The 27,566-nt window shown below is 51.9% G+C and overlaps 1 protein-coding gene across 6 annotated transcripts in view; it reads right to left on the reverse strand.

Moving 5' to 3' along the window:
* Window positions 1-918: 918 nt before the first annotated feature.
* The window catches only part of RAI1 (retinoic acid induced 1), a 171,922-nt gene continuing 145,274 nt past the window's right edge, over window positions 919-27,566 (reverse strand). For all 6 annotated transcript variants that reach the window (XM_029576488.1, XM_029576484.1, XM_029576487.1 and 3 more), the window contains 4 exons: window positions 19,737-25,272; window positions 14,972-15,065; window positions 14,337-14,386; window positions 919-6,615 (listed from right to left, as the gene is read on the reverse strand). In XM_029576488.1, coding sequence (XP_029432348.1) covers window positions 6,601-6,615; window positions 14,337-14,386; window positions 14,972-15,065; window positions 19,737-25,256 — 5,679 coding nt within the window. In that variant the 5' untranslated portion in view covers window positions 25,257-25,272 and the 3' untranslated portion in view covers window positions 919-6,600. The remainder of the gene's footprint in view (window positions 6,616-14,336; window positions 14,387-14,971; window positions 15,066-19,736; window positions 25,273-27,566) is intronic.

Genomic DNA, 27,566 nt, shown 5'->3' on the forward strand with positions numbered 1-27,566 from the left:
ACTTTTCTTAGCCGTCCCAAGAGTGGGACTGGCCAAGGAGAAGCTTTCAAAAACCAAGATAAACCAAAGGGCCGAGTCTTATCTATGACCTAGAAAGGAGCATGGGCACAGAATTGGCCAACAGGCATAGCTGGCTTAGTGTTTGCCCCCCACCCGTGGGAAATGCAGACTGGGTCCAGGGGTTCACATCTATCTCATATGGTCCGAGCTGAGCTTCCTGACTGGCCACGTGTGCAGCCCACTCAGGCATCAATCTCTTGCAGGGCATAGGGAGAGCCACATCTGCCAAAATGAAATTCACATTCCTGTTCGTAGCTCAGATCAAAACTCACATTAGATGACATCTCTCCTGCTGCCCCTGTGCCTCGTACCTCTACCTGCAGAAATAGAAAAGTCCCATTGGCCAAAACAGCTGCCACTCAGAATAACCACAGCTCCATCAGAAACCTTTCTATGGGCACCTAGGGGCCACCTCAGCACAACCACTGGAGAAATCATTTTTAGGTCTCTTCACCGTTTCCTTAAATCTCACCGAGGAGTCTGGAGCATTCAAGGAGCTGCCAGAAGCAATTTTCCTGGCACAGGTTGGGGGGTAGCGTTGTGATGGGCCTCAGCCGTGCCTGTGATTCACTTAGCAGGATCCTGCAGTGGTTTTTCTGCTGCGGCACCTGGGTCTCCCAGCCCGGCCCAACCTTGCTTCCAAGCTGTGACGGATCACGCTCACTTATTCAGCCGTGTAGTGCTGCCTTCAATAAGATAATCTCGCTGGAGCCCCCCCCACACACACAACATCTAACGACAGGAAGCCAGTCCTCGGCGCTCCTGCGTGTTCACAACACAACACGGGCATGATCAGCGGCTTCTGCCTGCCCTGGGCAGGTGGCATGAAACACAGGAACTGCCACCCACCACGCTTCCTCCAAAAACAGTCGCATCTTTATTGACGTTTTGAATGCAATGACCTGGGTTTTACTCTTAAGGAAAATAAACATCTTTTAGAAACAGCTGGTTACACACAGTCTTCAGTGTGAAGCAATATACTAATAAGAACACTAGTTTTAAACATTTACAGTCTTCATATATATTATATATATGTATATGTATACATATATATATATACACTATATAATGAGGCATTATATAATACACACAGTTTAACATTTTACAATTATATGTACACTAATACCCAATACACAGCCAGGCCTGGTGCTTGGAGAGACTGCGGCACCTGCTCTCATGTCCGTCTGTCCGCTAAGCCTTTCCAGCCAAGCACACCTGTGCCAGATGCAGGGGGGAGGGGGATGTAGGCCCGTCCCCGTTTTGTCAGCAGACCATCAGCGCCGGCTCTTGGCGTGAGGAATGTAAAGGTTTGTTAAGAGCTCGTACACGCATGGAGTCGGTGTGGGAGGCCAGGTCCGGCTGCTAAGAACTATTTGTGGAGTTGTGGTCCATTGCTTTACCTTTCCCGCAGGAGCCGCAGACGTGTGTACGCGTGAGCCTGCGTTCGGACAGAAGGTGGATGAATGTTTCTCGCCCGGTGCCGTCTCGCTGGGTAATGAAGATTCTGCAATCCATCAGGAGACCGAAGACAGCAGAACACCTCGGGCAGGCTGTGACTGTACAAAAACGAGATCGGCATCTGGCTAAGAGCCCCCTCTGCCGCAGCGCCGGCGAGAGGACACTGGAGCTCCTTGATCCAAACGAGAGCACATGGCCTAGACTGCAAACACCCCCCCCCGCCTCGCTCCCCCCCCAACCCTACAGTCTGGTGCTATACATCCCCATACAGAGAAAACAAGCTTTGAATTAAAGGCCAGACGTTTTCTGCAAATTAAGGGCTTGAGTCAGGGCACCCCCCTCCCCCCCAGTCGCTCTCTGACGCTGTGGAACTCATCAGGGAGACATCAGAGAAACTTGCTCAGGATCGAAGAACCGCCAGGCAAGGGACAAATCCTCTCTCAACCTCCAACAAGGCCCAGATCACAAAAAAAAAAAAAAAAAAATAGAACTTTTAATATTTTGCTTCTGAGTGGGGTATAAGGGTTATAGAACAGTTCAATCTCACCGGGCTTGCTGAAAGCCATTTTAAACATTAAACACACTGGAACATTTGATTTACGAGTACATTGTTATTTGTGGCATGTGCAAACTGTTTAGGACGAGGAATTGCTCACTCAGGCCTGCAGCCGTCACACCCCAGCCAGAAGACACGGGCCTGGCCAGCAGTCACCGAGCGAGTCCAGTCCCACTCTGTTTTCAAACTTTAAGGAAGGGGCTTGAGGAGTGCTTTCCTCATCATGTGCACTCATGCTCTGATGCACGGTAAGTAATGGTCAGTGTTGCATGTGAGCAAAGCCAGAAAGCTGAGGAGACTGCCTCCTGCACCCACAGGCTGCACAGGTCCCTGTGGCTTGCACTCACTGGTTTATGGGAAACATCTGCAGGGACGAGCTGGACAGATCTCACCCCTGCAGAGATTTGCAGGTCTCAAACTTTGTGGGCACCGAGACGTTCTGCTGAATAAGCTGCCCACCCCCTCCCCCATCAGGCACACAGACCACCCCGACTCGGGTCTCCACAAAGCCCCTGGCTAACACAGGCAGTGCCTACTCGTTGCCTTCTGCAGAGCACCCCCATGTCCCAAGGAACAGGCGCTGCCACCGTCATCTTTACGCAGTGGGATCTCTCTATAGTTAAAACTCTACTTCAAAGCATTCTGGGAGTTACAGTCCATACACTACAAATACTTCGGGATGGGAACTTATACCAAATAAGAAAGGAACATAGCCCAGTGTTCATGGCCCTGCTGCTCATCTTAACCTACTCCAAGCTCTTCCGAGCTGAGCAGCACAGCGCGTGCATCTGTAGGCAGGGAAGCATGGCTGGCCGGGACGGGCATTGGCTGGCCGTGTTCTCCTTGCATCAGCCAGGCTCCAAACTCTCTATGCTTCATGAGGACGAGAGATAAAAAATGGAAGTCTGCTAGGAATAAATTGGGCAGGACCAGAATCCCAGGAAGAGGTCTTCACCGAGCCTGTGGCCATGCTTCCTGGACAGGGGTCCAGACAACTGCAGCTTGGTCTTTAATCTGTAAATTACTTTCGACATCTGCCTCGCTGCAATCCTCGGTTTAGTATTTCTGTGATCGCTATCTGCTGGAAAAGTGATCAAGGAATTCAGCCTGCTCCATGCAAAAGCTCCCCCCAACCTCCACCGTCATCACCCAGATACAGACTCCTGCCCCCCCTCCCCCCCCCGTTCACAAGGTGAATCTGATGCCGACGTGCGGCTGAGAACCATCAGTGACATCTCCTGGGCCTTTGTCCCCAACGTGCTGGGCGGTCGGCCACTGCCGATCCCGCACGGGTTCCGTAGGCCATGCAGCACTGCCGACCTGTGCAACCCCTTCCTGTTTCCAAGATCTCAGCTGCCACAGTCTCTGCATTATTAAGAGAAGCTGGTGGCAGACAGCACTTGAGTGGTGCCGGGCTTCATTAATCAAGTGCTGGATAATAAATTCACCCAGCCTTAAACTCTTCGTGCCGGTGCGGCGCAGAGCAATTTAACGCTGGCATGAATAACGTCCCATTAATATATGAGGCCTTCGGTGTGGGGATGGGTTACCGCGGGTGATGGACTGGATCAGGAACTATAGCTGACAGTGCACGCTGGCAGGAGGAAGAATGGCCATGAGTGGAGTGCCTCAGGGATCTGGTTTGGGGGTGAGGTCTGATCAGTATCTTTGGGAGCGACATTGCAGAGGGATTAGGAGGGAAAGTTTGCCTTTCTGTGAATGACACCAAGATCTGCTACAGAGCGAGCATCCCTGAGGGAGAAGAGAGAACACAAAGTAATCTAAAGCAGCTCGGCGGCCGAGCTTCAATACTAAAAAAAAAAATGCAGATTTATGCAGAAATCCAAGGCAGAAGTACACGATGGGCAGCGAGACATTGATGACCACAAAAGGAGAGAGACCTCATTCGTGTCAAGTTAGTGAATCAGTGCAACAAAGCAGTGGCCAGAGGTGGAGGGATGCTAGGGGCCGTAAGGAGAGGCAGAAACCGGTAGGAAAAAGCCAGTGCTTACAGGTTGTTGTTGGAGAGACCTCAGAAATATTTATACCCTGTGCGCAGCCTTTCTGCAGGGGCTACGGCGGAGAGCGGTGGCAGGACCTGCCCTGCTGGATCCGGGCCCGACGCAGCTGCAGCCGAACGTTAATGAGCCGGCACGGAGACCGGTGCAGCATCTGCTCCGCTCCCACACGGAAGGCGGGAGGGGACTGGGCCCCTGAGATGCTGACTCAGCCCGCCACCAGCTCATTCACATTCAGCTGCCTTGCGAGAGGCCCCCGACTGGAGGGGAAAAATGTCCACAGGGCAGGGGTAGTAATTGTAGTGGTGCTGTTGGCTGATAGGGGCAGGGATTTTATATCTTCTTTTATTTTAATGACAGCTGCTGCCTGACGTGAGAAGGGGGGGGGGGGAGAGGGATAACTGGTGGGTGACAGAGGGAGGGTTTTATGGGTTTTTTTAGGAAATACCTTTGATTGGCTGGGAGAGGGAAGGAGGGAGCACAACGTTTTTCTTTCACGGACTCGTTACCCTTCTTAAAATGACACAGAGCGACTGCAGGACTGACCCAGGAGGTTAAAGACGGGATGGGGGTGGGAGGAGGAAGCTGTAGCTCAGTTCCTGGTCCCTCCCTGTCACACGCTCTGAACGCTCAGGGTGGAAACGCGGGACCTCCCCCTTCTCATTAAGCGGGTCTCTGGCACACACAAGGCTGGGAACAGGGGAGATCCGAGAGCGACATTCAAATAGCCGAAAGGTATTAATAATGCACAAGATAAAAGGCTGCACAGGTGAGAGAGCTTCAGCCTTGCAAACCAGACAGAGGGGGGGGGGACGGGACCTGATGGAAGTCCTCAAAATCAGAATGGGTTAAGGAAAGGATGGTTATTCACCCTTTCAAATAATACAAAAACAAGGGCGCTCTCCATGGAACTAACCCGCAGAATTCAAAGAAATCATAGAAAGCGATTTTTCACTCGGTGCAAAAGCAAGCTGTGGCATCTGTTGCCAGGGGACGTGGTGAAGGCTACGAGCACAGCGGGGGTTTAAAGAGTTTCAGCTATTTCTGCAGGAAAAGTCCAGGTAGACTGAAGAAAGCTATTGCTACCCCTGGAACTGGGCAACGGGAATCAGATCTACTTTATGGGATGGGCCGGGGACTTGCAACTTGGACTTGGCCACCGTTAAAGAGACAGGATGCCGGGCCCGATGCACCCTGGTCTGACCCAGCAGGGCACCTCTGATGTTCTAGAACTTCCTGGTTCTAGAACCGGGGGGGGGGGGGGGGGGGCCGGGCCACAAAATGAGACTCCGGTGGGGTAGAGACTCAGGAGCAACGTCCGGAAGAATCTCTTCATGGGAAAAAAATGGTGGATGCATGGGACGGGCCTCCCAGGGTGGCCGGTGCAGACGGAAAGAGTTAACAGGACTTTAGGAGGGGCGTGGAATACGGGCAGAGAGTCCTTACCTGCAAAAAAAAAAAAGTGAACGGATAGCAAATGTACAACCTGGCAGAGACCGCGGGCCAACTCCCCGAAGCCCGGCTGGCTCAGCGCAGCAGCTTGGTGGAGTCCCAACAAGGCCACGGGGACCTCGGCTGGACGCTTGGGCGATAGTCATACTATAGCATTGATGGCCGTTTATAGATTATTTCAAGCTCTGTGGTTAGACACGGCAACGCTTGCTGAACCCAGCGAGGGACGTTGTGCGCTCACCTAGCCAGAAGGCTGCCTTGGATGGCAGTGTGGTCAGGGATAACTGGCAGTGGCGGTTTCTGGCCCCATTAAGATATAAAGATGAGGTGCGTGGTGGTGGTGGTGCTCGGGGAGAGCCGGCTGTTTGCTGGCCAGGGTTTCCTTCATTCGGCCCAGCTTTTTTCCCCACAGGATATTCCCCCTTTACCTGCTCCAGTACCCCCTGGCTCTGGCAGCGTTCAAGGCAAGCAACAGCCACCAAGAGTGAAGTCAGCAAGTTATTGCAAGAGATAATTTTACTCAGCTGAAGCTGCTGATGACATCACTAATCAATAAAACAGGCAGCTCGGGTTTTGATATTAAAGTCTAAACTCAAACCTTGAAAACCTGGCAACCAGCACAGTATAATTTCCAGACGTTACCCTGGCTTTACATGACCTCTCGGTGGCAGACTGAGCAAAAGGCAGTTCTTCCTAACGTCTCGTGGTAATCCAGGGCTGCTCTCGCTCACAGCCGGCACCGGGTGGCCCCGCAGGGGACTCTCCTAGTCCTCTCTAGCAGCCCCTGCAGGGTTTCTCCACAGTCTGCGCTGTCGCGCGGCGCTGCGGTGCAAATCTGCCTGCACTCGCGGGGGGGGTGGGGGGAACAGCCTCCGCGGCAGGTGTGTGTGGGGGGGGGGGGGGGGGACAGCCGGGCACGGGGACGCTCCTGGTTTTCCCCATCTCCTTTGCCTCTCGTTCTCGGTTTTCCTTTCCAAGTGGTCGCTGCGGCGAGACGGTGGGATGAAGGTGGGGACTCTCTTTCCTGCAGGATGGAGATGGTTTCGGGCACGTGGATTACAGAGCCTGCCGCTGGAACAGAGAAGCAAATCGTGTTACACTCCGGACAGGCGAGGCAGACTCCGGACCGCAAAAGATTTCGCGCCAGGTTTTTTTTTTGCGCGACATCGAGCCTCAGAAATGAATGACCTTTGGGGGCTTTATTTTTTTTGCTCCTTTTCATTTATAAGTTTGTGGACTTCGAATGCGTTTAGCTAAGGCTTATTCCTTGGCCTGCGTGATGTCAGTATGTGATTTTTACTGCCCACCGGCTGCCACAGGTTGTTAACCGCTGGGGGCATGGACCTCCATCTGGAGGGGCCAACGGTAGAATTAAATAAAGAGACTTGTAGTTTATCTGACCAGGGGAACCTCTGCTTCCCTACGAGATGCGGCAAGGGCCACTCAGGCCGGCGGGAGGCAGCACGGCCCGGTCACGGAGGCTTGGATTTTTGTAAGATCCCCCCCTGCCAGGGGTAAAGCTATTTCTAAAGACCCCTGCGCGAGGGTGAGGTTCAGAAGGGGCTAATTCTGATGAGTCTTCTGCATCTGTGTCAGGAGCTTCGGCGGGGCCTCTGCACTCATGGCATTGTCAGGTGGGGTATTCTGACCTTGGGTATTTTTCTACTTTTCAAAATTAAAAAAAAAAGTAATTTTAAGATTTTTGTGGACTTGTTTGTAGCGGGGGGATTACTATTCAATTTTTCTAACTTTTTCTGGTTTCGGTTATTATTATCCTTTTGGGGGTTACGGCACGATTTGTTATTTGCCTCTGAAAAACTGGACAATAAAGAACATTTAAAAAAAAAAGAAGAGCATTTCGTTTTTTACCTTATTTCTACAATTCTTCCTGATTTTGTATTTGCCAATGTCCTGCATTCCTTTAGTCACCTCCTCCAAAAGCCTCATCTGAGGTCACGTTTTTTTTTTTCTAGGGAGTTTTGGCTAGGACATCACTTTTTCCCAGGGCTGGCACAAGTCACTAGGCAAACTGTGCTTTTTGCCCCTGGGGTGGCAACTGCAGGGAAGGCGACACTGCACGTCTTTATCCCTGCCGCCCCCACCACCTCTGCCACCCCCGCTGAGCGCTCTCTTCCCCGTCCTCCCTTCCCATTGGTCCTGGCAGCCGACAGCAGACTCCTTCCTTTCCGTGGTCCTAATACCACTGCCACGCTCCCCTTGCCCGGGCGGCCCCGATGCCAGTTCCTGCTCTCCCCCCTTCCTTGGCCAGCAGGTGAAGGGTGGGGGAGGGGGGGGCGCAGTCATGCGGTATCAGGGGCTAATTTGCAGAGCTCATGCTGTGAGGGAGGGAGGATGAGGATGGAGGAAGAGGTAAGTGGATTGGTTACTGGGTGGAAGGAAAGGGGAGAAAGGCCCAGTGATGGGGAGAGAAAGACACCAAAGATAGAGGTGTCTGCACCTTCATTAGGAATATTCTGAAAACTCGACTGACTGTGGAGTCGCCAAGAAGGGTTATGGGCAGCCTTACTGCAGGGGGTGCTGGGTAAGGAGATGCTGCTGTCCCTTTAAATGTTGTGCCTTCCTTTTGCCACTAGAGGGCAGCCCTGCAGAGTAAGACCCTCTTGCACAGCCTCTGCCTGGGTTGGGTTGGTGGGTTTTGGTTTTTTTTTCTCTTTAAAGGTACATTTCCTGACTCAGCATGTTCTCTGATCTCACATGCATTTTAAACCTTGACACAGACGAGGGGACGGGACGGGATGTGAACTGTGCATTTCTGCAAGTTTCCGTAGGAATGAATTAATAAGAGACAGGGACTCTGTCCATGGAAGGCAGTCTGTAAGTGTGACATAATTTGGTTTTGTGCTGCCATTAGTAACCGATGTCAAGCGATGGCTGGGGTAAAGCAAGAGTAGGCAACTCCAGTTCTCGAGTACCACAAACAGGGCTGTCCTTTCAGGATATCCGTCATGAATATGCAAATATATCTTATGCCTATTCATTGTGGATGTCCTGAAAACCAGACCTGTTTGTGGCACTCAAGGATTGGAGTTAACTACATTTGGGCTAAAGGATCGCCTGAAGAGCTGGATCCCACTTCTGGGTTTTCTCAGTCCAACTTTTCTTAACATCAAAAATACATCTCCATTCATGCAATGGGGTAAAACCAGGACTGGATCAGCCTGTTCTCACTGACCTGGGTGAGGTGGGAGCCCTAAGAGTCAGAGAGAGAGAGAGAGATGGAGGGATGAGAAATAGAAAGAGGGAAGGGGAAGGTCTATAAGGTGACATTTAAAAAACTTTCCTCTTAAGTTCCTTTCCTTTAGTTTCTCCACATCAGTCCAGAAAAGTGGATTATGTCCTCAAGCCAGCAGATGGAGACAGAGAAAAAAGGCTGCAAGCTGACTTCACTCCCCCTTTAGGGGTCTAGTGCTGCCTTCAGTTCTTCAATATTCTGTCAAAGCTTAAGACATCTGAAGGCAATTGTTTGTTTTGGCTCTAAATCACCACCACAACCAAAACCTGATGTAGCCAAGAAACTGCACGCCACGGTTATTAACCCAGGAATTAATAAGCCCTATACCAAAGTCATGATTAGGCCAATGACCTTCAGAGTAGGCAGCAACATACTCCCTGCTAGCTTCTGAACTTGTCAGACTGAGAGCCTTTGATCATTGCGGCTTCCCTGGTTGGGTTGTGGACTGGTCTGGCGGGACTCAAGGAAAGGAAATTAAGAGGCAAGTTTACATTTCACCTTCATCATCATCATCCATGCCAGACCAGTCCAGACAAGAGGAATATATCCAGGCTGCACCCACACCACGCAGGAGGATGCCACAATAGCTCTCAGATCTCCACTGTCCCAGGAGAGCCTTTTCTGGCTTGCACACCCAAACTGAGATGCTAAGAGCAGGGATGCAATGGCAACAAGGGCTTTACCATTCTCCTCTGGGAAAACGGGTTCTGATCTGCCTATGAGGAATACTACATCCTTCTTTCAGTGGGGTGAGCAGACTCTCTGGGACCTGCAAACTCTTGCTGGAGAAGGCCAAAGTGCTCATTTCCTTGATTGCTCCTGAAATCAATGCTTTAGGAATCAGTCCTCAAAAGCCTATCCACGGAGCGGGTCCTATCCTTGGACACTGATCAGATCTCCTGACAGTATCTGTTCACGGTCTTGCGACTTTGTGGTTTTCCTGAGCAATTTGTTACTTGGATATTGGCACTATACAAACAGTCTAAGGCCCGAATCCTAGCCAATGGACTTCTTTCAGATCCTTTCTCTCTCTCTTGTGGGGACCAGACAAGGGGTTGCCCTCTTTCCCCTTCTCCGTTTGACTTAGCTCTTGAGTCGCTGGCGCAGAAAAGCAGGAAGCCCCGGGGATATTGAGGGATTCTGACTGGGAATTACGTCATAAAATGTCACCATACGCGGACGATATCTTACTTTATGTTACACGACCCGAAAGATCGAGCCCGCCATTGGAAATCTTTTGAAGGATTACGGGATGCTGACTGCTTGCACTGTTAATTATACTTAAATCCCTTTTGATGTACCTGGGCCCCAGGGTTTCTGTCATTCTCTATGAGGTAATTTCTCGATGGCACAGAATAGTATTAAATGTCTGGGGATTGTGGTCCCAAAGAGTCTAGGTGAGTTGTATAAACTGAATTATCCTAAGGTGTTTGTGAAACTGCAGGCAGACCTTTGTTGGTGGACTGATTTCCTATTGTCAATTTAACGCAGAGCCTATGTGGTTAAGATGGTTGTCCTTCCCTGTCTTTTAAGTCTTTTCTAGCACCTCCCTTGCAATGTTCCTCAGAAGGCATTCAGGGACTTTAATGCAGCTATCTCTTCCTTTTTATGGCATTGTAGGCCGCCACGTATCAAGCTTTTGGCTTTTCAATATCCCAGGAATTAGCTTCCAGATTCGTGGGCATTAAAGAGTGGTTGTTATCTTCTCATCCTCCTAGCTGGGTATCCCTTGAGGGTATGCATCTAGATGACTTTAGCGTCCATTCTCACATTACCTTCTGCCTCTCCTCAGTATGCACAAATAGGATGCTTGAACCCTATAATTTCTCATATATTGAAAGTCTGGCAAACAGCAATAAACTATTGGGATTTCAATATGAGAGACTTTCTCCTATTTCCTGCCTTCAGGGCAATCCGACCCTATATTTCTGGACTTGGAGGCGTTTCCTAGACCATGGTCATGTCAAGACTCTTCCAGAGGTCCAAGCTGAATACCACATTGCCGAACACACATACTATATTTTTTCTCGATTGCATAAGGTGATGGAGCGTCATTTGGAGAACTCTGGCCCATTATGTTTGCGCGCTGGTCTGGAGTCTTATTTCACCCAGGTCTCCTAAACGTTTGATCTCTATTTGTCTGATGGCATTTATGATCCCGAGACCTGTCCCAGCATTACTGAAAGATGGCATGAGAATCTGTTGCTAAACTTAGATAATGATGATTGGAAAGATATATGGGATTCAACCCTTAAATTATCTCGTTGCAATATGGTTCGGAAACTAATGTTCAGATTATTATACAGAACTTTTAGATACCCCTTATTTTTCTCTAAATTTAGTGGGTCTAGCTCTTTTTGTTGGAGAGGATGTGGTAATCCTGCATCTCACTTTCACATGTGGTGGGACTGTCCTATTGTTAGTAACTTTTGGCAACAGATTGACTCTTTGATTGGTGAAATGTTGGGTAGCTCCTTACCACTTACGGCACCCTTGTGTCTGCTGGGAAGATGTTGTATTGCCCAAATCTGACGTTTGTCAACTCAACTGTTGCATGCTGCGCATATTACCATTGCTTACCCTTGATTGATTACTGGAAGTCAGTGGTTGCCGATATCGCTATAATGGAAAAAATGTCCTTCCCATTATTGAAGAAACGTGAGACTTACAACACCGTATGGAAGCCTTACTGGCAATGGAGGCAATGTATTGACTTTACTGCTTTAGTATTTCCTAGATGCTTGATAAAAATTGTTAACATGCTTGCTCGTTTGTGTGTTATATCACTTTTTCTGTATTGTTGCATCCTATAAATAAAAAGTACAAAAAAAAAAAAAAGAGATCACCAAGACAACTGGTTTCAACAAGACTCAAAGCCTTGAAAGGAAGAGAGGAGGGCAGATCCCTTCAAAATTAAGCTCAGGTCCCAAGTTGAGTAGAGCACTTTCATTCTTGACTCGCTATAAGGAAGCATCCCATCAGAGAGAGTAGTGAGAGAGTTTCCGTGACTGCATCCCTTGTAGCAAGCCAGAGCTGGTCTTTGCCTTCTATGAAATTTTCAAATTATGCCTTCATCTCAGTCTTCTCTGGCAGAAGGACTAGATCCCTCCTCCGTAAACCGATCTCACATAGGCTACAAACTAAGTCAGGTCCGTTACCCAATCCTCTTTCACGCTTCCGAAGGCTGTAACCTCCGACAGTAGGTATCCTCATTATAGCCTGGCTTTCTTAACAGTCAAGGCTGAAACAAAATGAGAGAGATCTCTGACCAGGGGAGGAAAGGATGAAGAAGCAGCCCTGCTTGTACTTTCAGGCTCCTGGTGGTAATACACAAAGGAGACTGGATACCAGGTTCCCACATTTCTTTTCTGGATGAAGAATTTGCTCATCTCGGGTTGACCTGAAATCCACTCTCGGTGGTGTACCACCTGACAGCCAGTAAGTCAGAGACTGCTTCTGCCAGGTCTTGCACTTTGGGATCTCTCAAGAGTGTTAAGCTCAGAACATTTGTCTGTACGATGACGGTATTGACTGTGAGAGCCTCTGCTAGGTACCGCAGGGGAACTCTATCTCAGACCAAATCTGACTCACTAGGGTACTTCAGGGCAACTAGATTCCCTCAGCTTGTTCACATCAACCAACGGTGTTACTTTGAATACTGCCTCCCAGCTGCCTTCTCCCGAGCTAGAGACCAGGATTTCTGGAGCGCTAGACAGCAGGCTCTGGCCCTTACCTTAGCTCTCAACCCACCGGTTCTCCTCTAGGATTCTTGTCCCTGCTTCAGCTGCCCTGGATCATATCTCCCCTCCTAACCTATCAGATTTATGCCTATGGTGCAAAATAACCATGGAGACTGCAAATCCATTCCCTGCGGGAGACAACTATGAAAAGCCACCTGCTCTGGCTCCTTCTAAGAGAGAGAGAACGTAGACGTAGGGCTCTGGAGAAGTGGATATTACCCTAAGAGAATTGAGTGAGACACATGTGGGTCTGTGTCTAAGGTTCTACACTCAGGTTGCTTGCCCTGGAACCAAGGATCTGCAGAACAAGCCATGGAAACAGGAGATCTGGGCACTGAGAGTAAGGCTCCAAGGTCATAAAATCACTTTCTGTTTCCGTATATGCCAGAGACTGAGAGGGAGTAATCGCTGTTCGAGATTCCACACCTGCATGACCCTGAATGACTTTCCTGCTCTGGCATTGCCCGAGTAGTGTCCCTCCCTGCATAGGGAGGCCCTAATTACCACTTGAGCAGCAGGTACATGAAGTCATAGTTCGTACAAGGGGCCTGATGACAGTTGGTAATGGATCTAGGATAATGCATATGAGAAATATCTGGTAGTAACCCCTGGAGATAAGAGGGAATGCCTCTTTGTATCTATGTGGGAAACTGCTTAAGAAGAGCTCCTGCCATTTTATACGGGGATCTGAAGAATAGGAGAACTCACGAGCCTTTTTGAGAAACCTGAAATAAACTGCACTATGCCCCTGACCTCTTTTCAGAGGAGATTCAGGCTGAGCAAACCAGGCTAATACCATCACTCCCAGCGCCATGCCTCCCTATTTTTACAGGCATACCAGAAGCAAGCAGAGGGAAGGCGAGGGGAGAGTGATCAGCTCAGGCTCCCTGACTGAATCCAAATCTGGCACAGCACTATAGGAGACAATCCAGGGAAAAGGCTGGGCTGCAAGCCCTTTATAAATAAAAATAAATAAATGAATGAAGTTTACTGCCTCTCTGCCTGTTGCTCTCTCAGAATAGAGGGCGAGTGTGCCGTCGGTAGCTTCTGCTACCAGACCCACCAAGGGCTTGACTCATCGGTGCGGGAACTCAGTCCCCAGTGAGTGGGCTTCTCTGGGGGAAGGGAAAATCAGTCCCACCAGGAGCATCTCCAAGACTTGCTCAGAACCTTCCCAGGAGCGGGAACCTGGGCCCAGCACCAGTCCGTGTCTGCACCATCTGCTGAAGGCAGCACCAGACCCGTATATAGGTGGACTGAAGCCAGCTTTGTGCTTTTTTTTTTTTTTTCTGTCTCCATCTGCTGGCAGGAGGGACACAACCCGTGTGTCTGGACTGGTCTGGCATGCATGATAAGGAGGAGAAAGAGAGACTGCCAGAAGATTGGAGGATGGAGAAATTGAAAGAGAGGGAAGACGGAGGACGAGAGAGAGGGGAAGGAAAAGCTTAGGAAAGAGGAGAGTGTGCTCTGCTGCTGGTTGAATGATTTTCCTTCATGCCTTTAGCCAGGAAGCAGACACCGCTGCACATGCACAGGATCAGACTCATCCATTCTAGGTGTGATGCCACTAGTGACATCGTACAAGCACATTACAGATTCCAATCAGATGCCAGTGTGTGTGTGACATCATTTCCAACGCTCGGAAACACAGCGGCCAGAGGCATCGCAAAGGAGTGGCTTCCACGTGCCGCTCTCACCGCACTGGGCAGTAAACGAGTCTCACTGCTTCCATGCATACCTCGGGTGTGCCAGGCAACGCGCACCCCCCCCCCACCCTGCGCTCCAGAGTCACGACTTACCTTGTGTCTGAGACATTTCAAGGAAAGGTTTTCCTCACTTAATAAGCAACCTACGATCAAAAGAATAAGAGGTGTCAGTTTGGAGAGGATGCCGGTAAGAGCTTTCTCCCCCGCATGTGGTGTAAAAACCCGGACTGCCATGGTACTGTGCTTACACGGCGAGCGTCACCTCAGCAGGACCCTTACCAGGAAGCGCAGGGAGCTTATGTTCAGGGCACGCGTAGGGATCTCAAAACGAAATCAATCTCTGCGCGGGCTTTACCTTTTCCCTCACCTCGCATCGGCACGGTGCTGCCCCCTGAGGTGAGGGGCAATTTTCAGCCTTGGGGGGGTGGAATTACCTTAGCTATCTACTTAGTTACCCGGGCAAACTCCTTGGGAAAACTGCAGGAGTGAAGCCCTGTAATCAAGCCCGGTCCCCTTCCAAATGTGCGCCGTGCCCCGTGGCTCCATGCTCAGCAGGACTCATCCACCACAATTGCACCCGCAGCTGCACGATTGATGGACCCGACGCAGCCTCCGAGCAGAGCCATCCACCAGCATATCTCATGCACGCCGAGGGGAGATCGCACGGCCTTGGCTGGCTCGGGACCTTCGGTCCATCAACGCCCTGCAACAACCGGCTCGTCCCTTACCTGTGTCATTGGCACATGGGTAGTGATAGCTCTGGGCACATCCCTTATGGCAGCAGCCTACACTCGCTCCTGCTTGTTGGCAACCAGAACATACCTTTGAAGGCAGAAAAAAAGAAAAGAGCGCTAAGACAGGGCAGCTCAGCAACCCGGTACCGAACGCGCCAAGAGAACAACACAACACGAGCCAGCATCAAATGTCAGGAGGAACACAGCTTGGGGCAAGCCCTGCACAGAATCTGCAAGCAAACATCCCACCCGTGGAAAGGACCTTCAGTGGGTCTCACTGTGATCTGCCAAGAAGCTCCAATAGCAGTGAGCAGGGGCCCAAGAATACAGACATCTGGGACAAGGTCAAAAGAGCCTGGGCCCCCAGTAACACAAGAGCTGTCAGATTGTAAAGCCCTCTTAGCCCGTCCAGCGTGCTCAGCTGCCCTTGCCTACTGTGTCAACGTGGGCCCTACTCAATCTCCAATTCTCTCTCTCTCTCTCTCTCACTACCACCCTCTCTTACCGCATGCCCGGGAACTCTCCGGCTCTGACCCAGAAACTCTGGAATTGCAAAGGAAACGCCAGGTCTCCGGGCAAACGTCAGAAAACTCTCGGGCACTAGCCTGATGGTAAGGCTGCTGATAAAGCAGCCTGCGCAGACCCAGGGCAAGGAAATCGCCCGAGTCCAGGAGAGCGGGCGGGAGGCAGAAAGGACCAGTCCTGTCGGCCAGAAGCGTCGGCCCACATGCCCGGCGGGAGGAGCAGGGCCAGCGATGGCTCGCACGACTGGCGGAAAGAGGAGTCTTATCAGCTGTGCAGGCCTGAAAGGAGGAGTCTGCTGCTGCTGGTGGGTTCAGGGGCAGGGAGAAATGAATGAGTGAGAACGCGTGTGCGAGTTAGAGAAAGTGTATAAGGGGGAGAGAAGCCAGTGTGCGTGAGCATGTGTGTGTGTGTCTGTGTGAATGGGCCAGTATATGAGTGAGTGTGCAGGTGGCGAGTGTGCAGGTGTGAGTGGAACAGGGAGAGTCGTGGGAGTGAATGTGTGTATGTATGTGGGAGAATGAGAGGAGAGAGCGTAAGGTGTGTGACTGTGTGTGTGTGTGAATGGGCCAGTATATGAGTGAGTGTGCAGGTGGCGAGTGTGCAGGTGTGAGTGGAACAGGGAGAGTCGTGGGAGTGAATGTGTGTATGTATGTGGGAGAATGAGAGGAGAGAGCGTAAGGTGTGTGACTGTGTGTGTGTGTGAATGGGCCAGTATATGAGTGAGTGTGCAGGTGTGTGTGGAACAGGGAGAGTCGTGGGAGTGAATGTGTGTATGTATGTGGGAGAATGAGAGGAGAGAGCGTAAGGTGTGTGACTGTGTGTGAATGGGCCAGTATATGAGTGAGTGTGCAGGTGTGTGTGGAACAGGGAGAGTCGTGGGAGTGAATGTGTGTATGTATGTGGGAGAATGAGAGGAGAGAGCGTAAGGTGTGTGACTGTGTGTGTGTGTGAATGGGCCAGTATATGAGTGAGTGTGCAGGTGTGTGTGGAACAGGGAGAGTCGTGGGAGTGAATGTGTGTATGTATGTGGGAGAATGAGAGGAGAGAGCGTAAGGTGTGTGACTGTGTGTGAATGGGCCAGTATATGAGTGAGTGTGCAGGTGTGTGTGGAACAGGGAGAGTCGTGGGAGTGAATGTGTGTATGTATGTGGGAGAATGAGAGGAGAGAGCGTAAGGTGTGTGACTGTGTGTGTGTGTGAATGGGCCAGTATATGAGTGAGTGTGCAGGTGTGTGTGGAACAGGGAGAGTCGTGGGAGTGAATGTGTGTATGTATGTGGGAGAATGAGAGGAGAGAGCGTAAGGTGTGTGACTGTGTGTGTGTGTGAATGGGCCAGTATATGAGTGAGTGTGCAGGTGTGTGTGGAACAGGGAGAGTCGTGGGAGTGAATGTGTGTATGTATGTGGGAGAATGAGAGGAGAGAGCGTAAGGTGTGTGACTGTGTGTGCGCGCGCGCAATGATCCTGGCTGCTGTGAGACTCTCCTGCTTGCTAGCGCCCTAAGTGGGTTGCACGGGCTTGACTCGCCTTAAAAGCCTGCCTCACCCACAGCCCCGCTGCCTCAAGTAGTTGCTCCTTCTCCTCAGCACTTACCTTGCCTTGTCTAGGTTCCTGCTTGCTTGCTCCTCGCACCTTAGCCTGTCTGTTTGTTTCCCTGTCCCCGGTGGCCCTTCGGTCTGTTTCCCCAGCTCCTATTGAGCCTTCCAGTGGCCCTCTTGACTGCTGTCTGTCCTTGCTTGTCCGGTTCTGTCTTGCTTGTCCAGCCCCCGTGTCGCCTTGCACCAGTTTTGCCCTGTACTCTGTCCCTGCTTTGCTCCAGTTCCTGTTTCCTGCCTTGCTCTGCCCCTGACCCCTCTCGCCTATCCCGGCTCCTGCTCGCCTAGATCTCTCCTTGCCCTCGGACTGGCCTGGTCTTCGTCTAACCTTGAACCCCCGCCGCACTGCCGGCCACCAGAATCTGTGGGCTCAACCCACAAAGGAGGAAGTGGCCGGTCAGGCAGAAGAGCCTGTCCTGCTCTGCTCTTGACCCCTGTGCTGCTTCTGTTGCATGGCCGTGATAGTGCGTACGTATGTCTGAGAGAGGAGAAAGTTTGCGTGCATGTACCCCCCTCTCCCCCCCCCAATCTGTGACCATCTCGGGGTGACTGGAAATCTAAGTCCCCAGGTTTATGGCCAAGGCTCTGGCTGCTGCCACTTTTGTTGGCATCCATCACCCCCTCAGTAAAGAGCTTTATTTCCCTCCTTCCAATGTCGTTATCGTGACTCCATGCCCCTGGACTTCTTTTCCTGTAGAAATAATTCTTGTATATGTTAGAAACCTGCCTGAGGTTTGAATGGGTCTAGCGTGTCTCCTCTAGCCCTGACCTGTCCAGCGAGCTCACTGCAGGTATCTGAAGCCTCTCTGCGTAGAGTTTGGGTACCAGAACTGCTTCTGCTCTCTCACCGTCCTTCACGAAGCAGAACTGAACACAGAACTCAAAGTGGGGTCCTTGCTAGTGACCTGTGCAAGGCGACAGCGCCCCCTCCTGTATTCTCCAACACATTACGAGCTTCCCCAATTGCTCTACCTCGCTGACTGCTAACCTTAGGTCTCCTGAGCTGATTCCTGTTAGCAGCTCCTAGTTCTTGTCCTTCTAATCGATAAGCGATTACCGGTCTTTGTGCCCCGTTTGGCACTGAAACACAGCTTCCAAACCCAGTTTTTCAGGGCAGCATTTGCATTTCCACCCCCATTACAGACTCGTGTCATGGGCAGACAAGCATGTTTTTTCCTTCGTGGCCCTCAGCAATGCTGTTAATAAAGATGTTGAGAAGCACTGGTCCCAGGGTACTGCAGCGATCACATTAACTTCACCAACGTGGACTCCACCGACTACCACTCTGCAAGCAGCTCCTTGCACCAGTACAAATGTTCTGCACAAGTCTTCTATGTGAAACAGTGTCAAACAATGGGGGGTCTGTAAAATTATCTGGCGACTGCTTTTTATTTTATTGTGCTTTGTTTATTCAGTGCTTTTGGATCAAGCAGCATGACAGGATGATAAGGGGAAACACAGAACACAACAAGGAGCAGAGAGGAAGCTGGGTCCCTGCACTCTCTCTCTCGCCGATGAGCTGCTGCTCGGCAAGGGACAGAAGCAGGGGATTTCACTTTCTGTCAGGCAAACGGGAAGGCCGCGTCATTCTGTGCAACCCAGGCTGGAAAGGCAGGCAGCGCAGCCGTCGGACCTCCCTCACTACGGCCATCGCATCTGGGATCTTGCAGAGCTGGTCCCTGAATGGAGGGGGTGCATGCACACGAGGGGGAGAGGGCTGAAAGGCTATGCACACCCTCCCCAGGCCAGGAAAGGGCAAACTCTGGTCCTCAGATGCCACAGACGAGATTATAGATTAATATTTCTTAAGATTCGATGCAGATTCTGGCTATGCCGAGAACCAGACTTCTCCGTGGCACTCAAGGACTGTCCTTCACCCGCTGCTGGTGAGTCTCCTCCCGTCTGCCTGTACGTTGCTACCCTGTGACCTCCAGTTCACACCTGCTAAGGGCCTGGACCTCCCCCGCGGGTGGGCTCCAGAGCGCACGCGGCGTCAGCTCCGCTAAAGAGAGGTGGTGGAAGGAAAGGGCCCCTGCTGGCCCCACTGCCTACACAAACAGCACGTTGCACAGAAACAGTGTGAACACTGCATTAGTAGTGCCCCTTGCACTGTGTGCCTAGGTGAGCTCTTTGAAAATTGCACACTAAGGGAGCAGCTGCACTAAAGGGTTTTCCCCATTTTGTGGCTATCGGGGGGGGGGGGGGGGGGGGAGCTTGGTACATCTGGCGCCTTAGTGGCGCTTCTGTCTACAGAGAGCACAAAGCTCTGGGCTATGCCTGGGATATTACCACCCCCTGGCCAACCTGGGAGGGTTAAACCTCGTCTTAAAAACAGCAAATAACTGAGCCAACCTGCTGGCAGGTGGAACACAGCCCTGGAGGTGGGAGGCGAGGCACGAGACTGGGGAGAGGGAGCCCAGGTCATCCTTAAAGGTGGATTAAGAGCCCATGATCCAGGGCCCCAGACTGGAAACGCTGGGAGAAACAAGGGAAAGATCTAGGGGGGAGCTGTGAATGAAGGACAGTTCTGGTTTCTAACTGAGCTGGAAGACAAAGGAGGAAGCAAAACGAAAGAAAACCCAGTAAAGTCAACGTGGGGAGCCATGCAGGGACCCTGAGGAACTTATAAAAGCAAACTCACCACGTCAGCAGCCATCTCGACGGCCTCCGAGAGTCCATACAGCTTGCCGGCTATCAGATAAACACCACTGGTCCATACAGTGCAGGCCTCGTGCACCCAGTGCTCCTGCGTCTCCACCAGGGGCTCTTCCGGCAGGGGCTCGGGTGCTTTGCTGCACTGGTGCCTCTTGGGCTTCTCCGTCTCCTCGCCGTCGGCCTTCTTGTCGCAGCAGTAGCAGCTTTGCAACTTCCTAAACATGCCCCTGGTGCTGGAGCGGAGGCCGCTCTGCTTGGAGGGGTCGGCGCAGGCAGTGTCCGCCCTGGGCGGCTTCCCGCCGCCGGCGCAGTCACTTTCTGCCGCCCCGTGGTGCGTTCTGTCCGCGGGCTGAGGAGGCAGCTCTGGCCCCTGGACTTCCGCCCTGGCCCTATCCTTGGCCTTTGATTTCTTCTTCGGCAGGCAGTCCTCGGGGTAGTAAGGCCCGCAGAGGTCTCCCAGGTCTCGGTAGTTGGCAGGGTTGCGGCAGAGGCAGCAGAGGAGGCAGCCGGCGTTTAAAGCCTTGGACACCAGGGGCCCCAGCTGCATGACGGAGGAGGGGGGCAGCGTGGCCTTGCCGGCAGGGACGCCGGCCAGCGCCGCTCCCTGCTCCAGGTGGAACCTGGACTCCTCTCCCGGCGAGTTGATGACGTCACAGGTGGTGGTGAATTCGTTCCTTTTTTCCACCCGAACGTAGGGGGCGAAGGGCTTGGCTCTGTGGTCCACCCGCAGCGGCTTGCAGGACACGTACTTCAGCTTGATCTCGGGCTCGATGGGGTTCACCAGCGGGGCCTGACGCCTCCTGCGCGCCCTGCTGTTGGCCTTCTTCCGAGAGAGGCCTTTCCTCTGCCGCTTGGAATAGCCATTGAAGCTGGCGTGGTTCACTCGCTTCTGGGCCCGGGTTTGGGAGCCCCTCCCTTCAGCTTTTTCACAAGGAAACTGCTTGTCCACGGTCTTTGGCTGCTTACCTTCTCCCGCTGCAGCGCTTCCCGACACCGCACCTTCCTTAGGAGTCAGGTGAGCAGGCGGAGATGCACGGGCAGGCGCCTCTTGTGGGTTTTTGGCTTTGCTGAGGCCTGCAGCCTTCCCTTTCCTGCTCCTCCTCTTGGGCCCCTGGCTGACGCTCTTTGACACGGGGCTGCTTCCCCTGCTGTGCTGTGCTGTCTCAGGAGATGAGTAGGCCTCGGCCTTGTAGCACTCGGAGGGCAGTTTCCTGCTGCTTATTAATCTTCCTTTTAAGGATCTCTTGGTTGAGTTTCTGCATAACTGCTCCGCTCCTTTAGCCACGAAAGCTTTTTGAGCAGAGTCCTGGTCCAATGGCCTGGCCTCTCCCATGGTGGAGGCCACATTTACATGCCTTATGGCTCGCTCTGTGTCCGACGTGGCAGTCTTGAAGGGATTGCTGTGGACTGGGGTGGCGGCAGGAGACAAGCCGGCAGAAACATTAGCAGCAGTGCAGGCAAACTTCTTTAGATTAGGAGATGCGATCTTTTGCACGATGGCTTCCAGCTTGAGGCCTCGGCCCTTCCGTGGCGGTAACACTTTAGTCTTCACGGGTCCCTGGAAGGCAGCCCGAGAAGAGAATTTGATGCAGACATCAGTTGTTCCTTTGGCCGCTGGACTTTTTAGAATGACTTTGCAGGAGTTCCTCACGGGAAGCTTAGCTTTCTCCTTCTTTGACATTTTTTTGAACAGGCTGGGAGGGTTCTCTGACTTATCCTCCTTTGGGCTGGTGCTCCTCAAGATGAGACTTCTCTTCTTCGCAGGTATTGGGGAAATCAAGGCAGATTTTCTTTTCAAAGAATGCAGAGGGCGCTCGGACATTTTCCCGCCAACCCTGGCTCCAGATTTGGGCAGCTTCATTCTCTTGCTCTCCTTCTCCGCTCTTGGAGTGCTGGGAGTGGGAATTTTGAAGGCGGAAGATGAGACGTGGTTGTTGGAAATGATTTTCTTGGCAGCTTTACGGTGCTTGTGCCTGGCATCTCCAGTCCGTTTCTCTCTCCTCTTTTTCATGTGAAAGAGCTCCTGAGTCCTGGTTCTGGATCGCAGTATCATGGACCTCTGATCTTTTGCTGGAACGTTTTTTGGATCCACGTCTTTGACCTTCTGGTCACCAGGGTCACTGTTCTGTGGCACCACACTGGAAAGCAGGAAAGCGTTCTGATCATTGGCGCTTTGCATTGCCTTAGGAGCCACCTTCCTGGCCCGTTTTCCTGCTTTAAACCCAACCTTCTGCTTCACAAGGTATGCACCTCTTTTGGTTAACTTGTCTTGAGATGTTTTAAGTCCACCCAGTGGGACATGTGATTTGAGGTCAGCCAAAGCCGTGACTGAGCGTGTGCACATCCTTGCTGGGAGGCCTTCAGAAGGACATTTTGCAGCTTGACCATGTGAGCTCTTGCATATGGCATCTGACTGGCTCTCTGGGCCTCTGCTTTTGGTGTCTGGAGCACTAGCTGCCTGTAGGTCTTTCAGTGCGGCCTGCAAGGGTTCTTTGCACTCATCTCCCTCCAATACTCTGCAGGGAATTCTCTTACTCCGCAGAGACTTAGCCTTTGAGAGATCTTCTGCCTTTATCTGTGAGGGCTTTTCAGGTGCTATTTGTCGTTTTATCATCACTGCCAGGGTGGCTTCATGGTTTTCTGTCTTCTCTACATCCGTGTCTTCGCTTTCTCTTGTTTCTTCCTCAGGCTTCATGTGAGGCAAGGAAGATTCAAACCAGTTTTTCACCTTGCACTCTGTACCTACCGCTGGACCCAAGAGGATAACGGACTGACCAGACAGGTGAGAGGAAGGGACTGAATTTTCTTTCTCTCCCACGTTCATGCTTTCTGAGGCAGCTTCCGGAACATCCTTGGAAGACAGTGCGGTTTTCTCTGAAGATTTAGGAAGAGATGCTTCATAGATCACAGACTTTCTCTCCAAGCTGGTCAAGTCACACAATGGAGAATAATCTTCTGGTTCCAAATCAGACTCCTTCAGGTCTGGAGATGCTATCATCGAGATCTCCTGAAAGCCATCACTGTCACAGCATTCCCTGGTGTCCTCTAACCATATTTCACTATCAGTTTTGCTGGCATCCCTGTAAGATAAGCTCTCTCCTTCCTTCTCTTCCTTGTTGAAATCATCACTTGGTTCAGTGTCCATTGGTGGGTCATCACCTTGGAAGACCAAATGGCAGGCGTTTTTTTTCTCTTTGTCAGACCCAACGAACTTGCTCTGAAACAATCCCTTTGGAAGGTCTGAGGGATTCAGGCTGAGTTCCAGCTCTTTCCATCTTAGGCACGACTCAATGCTCTTGTCTGGCCAGACAAAGTGGTCGGTGGTCTTAGAACACATGGAGTTTGCCGTGGTGTGTGAGTAACAGCTGTAGCCGGCGCAGGAAACAGGAGACGGGGTGCAGGTTTTGGAACCGCAGGCTACAGTACTCGTTGCTATCTGGACACTCTTTGTTTCTGCTGCTGTGAGCTGTACCTGGGTGTTCTCATAAGGTCCATCACTAAAGTCCTTACAGTTGTCCTTCAGTGGTGTCTTATCTAGTTTTAAAGCCTCGGTGACTGCATCAGAGTCATCTTGGTTGGACCATGAGCCCTGCACTGTTGGGTCCAGACATGGTCTATGATTCTCCAAATGAAAAGGGGAGCTTGAGGATTCAGTTTTTTCCAAGGCAGGTGAGCTAGGCCAGACTTTGCCTACCTTATCGTTGTCAATCGCTTCTTGCAGGGCGATCATTTCAGAGGATAGGTCCTCCTGAGACAGGGAACTCACCATTAACTGCGGGCATGCCCTTTCATTGCTAACATACTTGGCCAACGTTTCCAAGGGCAGGGTAGCATGGATGCTCTGGAAGGAATCGTCCGACTTGATGGACATGTCGTCTGGAGAAGTCACCGAGCACGTGGAGACAGACTCGGGCTTGGTCTTGCAGTTGCTGGCTTTTGCTGGGCTCCTGCTTGAACTGCAATAAAGGTAGCTCCTTTCTAGTTGCTCCTCGGAGCCACTGAGGTAATCAGCATCCAGAGCTTCAGTGTGAACAGACTGAGGTGTCCCGAGGGGCTCCGACAGGGGAGTTCCTATTTGTTCGGCAGAGTATGTACTGCTCTCTGGGCTGCAGTGCTGGCCTTTCAGCTGCTCCGGCGTTCTGGCGGGATTTTTGACATTCTTCTTCTGAGGCATCCCTGATTTGGAAAGAAGCTGCTGGACAGTATTGGAGATGTTTTCCACTTGAGACGTTAGTGCAGTTAGGCTCTGCAGGCTGAGATCGGACAGCAGCTTCTCTGCCATCTTGTCCTTTCGTAGGTTTTTGCAATTCCCGGACTGAGGGTCCGGACTGGACGTGTCTGTGGGGGAAGGATTCAGCAGGGGCATAAAGTGACTGTGGTCTGCAATCCCTGCCGGAAATGTTGCGCTGTTGAGAGACTGTTGGCCGTAGGGGAAGCTTTCAAGATTCGGCATCAGTGGAGAAGGTGTGGAGCTGTATGATGGGGATCTACCTACTGACCGGGCCGGTGAATGGCTCGAGCCGGGGCTAAACGTCTGGTAGTATTGCTCTGGTGTCCTCACAGGAGCTTCAGACTGGCAATAGGTTTGGCCTGGCTGGTTATAGTGTTGGTATTTTGTAAGGTTTTGATAATGAATTGTTTCTTGGCCATGATGTCTTCCTGGCAAGGACTGCTGTTGTTGCTGTTGCTGCTGCTGCTGCTGTGGTTGCTGCTGTGGCTGGTCATACCCAATTCTATTTGGCTGGTACGCATGCAAGCTCTGAACCCTTTGGCCAGAGGCCATGCTAGCACTCGGAAGCACCCTCTCATGGTGCTGGTTGGACGGGGCTGTGCAGCTTTTGTAGGAGTGGACGCCCTGCGTGGCCCCCTGAGCTGAGGAGTACGTCAGGGAGGCTGGAAAGGTCTGGGAGTGCTGCGTGAAGTGCGTGCTCTGGGTGAAGGGCAGGGGCGGGGACGACACGTCGTTCTGGATCTTCTGCCGCTGAAGCTTGGGGTAGGGCACGGCAGGCTGCTGAGGGAGGTGAAGGGCATGGGTCCTGAAGGGCAGCTGCTGCTGCTGCCCAGCCGGCTCCTGGTACTGCCGGCTGCCGGAGGGCACGGCGGCGGCCTTCTTCATCAGGTCCGCTTCGTACTTGGCCACGTCCCCCACCAGGGCCTGCTGCTGGGAGGCTCCCCAGTTCTGCAGGCTCTCCTCCCCCCCGGAATACTGGCCCGCCGGGTAGCTGCTGTTCTCCTGGACTCCATAGCCGGAGAAGGGGGGCCGGGCCTGCAGCTGCTGGCTGGGTAATTGCTTGCTGCCCCGCTGGTACTTGTCGGCGGCTCTGCTCTCGTAGCCCTGGTACGACTGCTGACTGTAGTACTCTTTGACCACCAGCCTCTGGCGCTCGCAGTTCAGGCCCGGCTGGCTTTGATGCCTGTAATTCTCCAGGCGTGAGAAATCCTGTGAAGCCTGCTGGTAGTTCTGCTGGTTGCCGTGGAAACCGCACCTCTCTCGGAAGGACTGCATGGCCGGGGCTTCTTATCTGTGAAGAGAAGACGGCAAGAATTCAGACGCCCGCATTTTCTCTGCCTCGCTTGGTTTTTTTTTTTTTTGTATTTTTGATTTTAAAAGCGTGCGTTGTGCTCCTCTGATTTCTCCCCTTCCTTGACCCGACAGCTGTGCGCGTGCGCTGGGTCCAAGCTTCCCCGGAAGGGCCTACGGGGGTCCTGGCAGCCGCTCCGGCTTCTCCCCACCAGGGAGTCGCTCGGCTGGAGCCTCCCCCTCCTGGAACATGGCTCTCAGCTTTCCTCTTAGGGTTGCCAACTGGCTCCAGGTTTTCAGGACAGGTGGATCCAGTCCTGGCTTGACCCCCACACTGCCTGCATGGACTTGAGGCCTTGTTTTCACAAGGAAAGCAACGGGGAGGCCAGAACTACAAATCCATGCAAGCAGTAGGGTAAACGTGAGACTGGATCTCCGAATCCTGGAAGTCTGGAGCCCCTTGGCAAACCTAACTTTCTCTGCCTGCACACTGGCCGGGAGCAGAGAGGCACCCCTGCTGCCTTTTTGTTTCAAATTTTCCCCAACTCCTGCCTTTACTGATTATCTCTCCCCCCACCCCATCCTGGTGACAAAATTCAAACTTAAGTCTGAGGTGGGGAAGCAGGAGCACATGGGAGCCTTGTCCCTCATTTTACCAGCAGACAAGAGAAGAGACAGCTGCAGGACCCGGGCCTGTACGTGTGTGTGTGGCAGAGCCAGTGTGTGAGAGAGAGGAGGGGTGTGTGTGTGTGTGTGTGAGAGAGAGGAGGGGTGTGTGTGTGTTTGTGTGTGAGAGAGAGGAGGGGTGTGTGTGGCAGAGCCAGTGTGTGAGAGAGAGGAGGGGTGTGTGTGACAGAGCCTGTGTGTGAGAGAGAGGAGGGGTGTGTGTGTGAGAGTGTGGAGGGGTGTGTGTGTGTGAGATAGAGAGAGGAGGGGTGTGTGTGTGTGTGTGTGAGAGAGAGAGGAGGGGTGTGTGTGTGTGGGAGAGAGTGAAAGGAAGAGTGTATGTGTAGGAGAAAGAGAGAGGAGGGGTGTGTGTGTGTGTGTGACAGAGAGGTGGGGGTGTGTGCCTTCCCCCACTAATCCACACCAAATCTCAGGGCATCTGCAAATCAAGTGTCCAGGTATAGAGAATAAATCCTTATTCGCTTTAATTATCTCATGATGTTTTTCTGCTGTTCTGAAATACTTAATTAGGTTTTGGGAAATTCTGGATATTCTAGTTGTCAGTTGTTTTGAAATATTTATTCACTTTATGAATACTAAGGTTCATATTCAGAGGCATTTAGCCAGATAATTCACAAGCTCTCTGTCTAAATGCCAACTTTTGAATATTTCCCCCTTATCTAGCTAAACTTTAGCTGAATATTTTTTATCCGGAGCATTCAGAGGGCATTTCTGGGAGGAGTTAAGGTAGCTGGCTAACGGGCCGATACAGTATAGTGCGCTCCAACGGAGCGCACTGTTAACCCCGCCATTGGACGCGTGTTTTCCCTTACCCCTTATTCAGTAAGGGGCAGAAAACGCACGTCCAACCCGCCGAACCTAATAGCGCCCTCGGGCGCTATTAGGTATTCGCGCGCGATTCAGAAAATAAAATGTGCAGCCAAGCCGCACATTTTACTTTCAGAAATTAGCGCCTACCCAAAGGTAGGCGCTAATTTCTTCGGGCACCGGGAAAGTGCACAGAAAAGCAGTAAAAACTGCTTTTCTGTGCACCCTCTGACTTAATATCGTGGCGATATTAAGTCGGAGGTCCCGAAGGGTAAAAAAAAGAAAAAAAAAATTTTGAAGTCAGCCGGTGGCTGTCGGGTCGAAAACTGGATGCTCAATTTTGCCGGTGTCCGGTTTCCGAGCCCGTGGCTGTCAGTGGGCTCAAGAACAGACGCCGGCAAAATTGAGCTTCGGCTGTCAAACCCGCTGACAGCCGCCGCTCCAGGCCAAAAGGAGGAGCTAGGGATGTGCTAGTGTCCCTAGCGCCTCCTTTTGCCCGTTTCTACCACGGACCTAATTTAAATACTGAATCGTGTGCACAGGTGTGTGGCCTGTGCGCGCGCCGGGAGAGCGGGCATTTACCCGCTCTCCCGCGGACTTTACTGAATTGGCCCATAAGTGATCCAGCTAACTCTGTTCATGCCATAGAGCTGTCCTAAAACTAGCTGGATAAACTTATCCATATTCAATAGTGCAGCTCCACCACAGATAAATGTACTTATTTCTGTTTTTCCATTGTTGCACCGCATACAAAGCCTGGCTTGCTGTGGTTTCCAGTTCAGTTTGTCTGCACATTTCTGT

This window comes from Rhinatrema bivittatum, chromosome 14 (genome assembly GCF_901001135.1).
Source record: "Rhinatrema bivittatum chromosome 14, aRhiBiv1.1, whole genome shotgun sequence".
NCBI lineage: Eukaryota > Metazoa > Chordata > Amphibia > Gymnophiona > Rhinatrematidae > Rhinatrema > Rhinatrema bivittatum.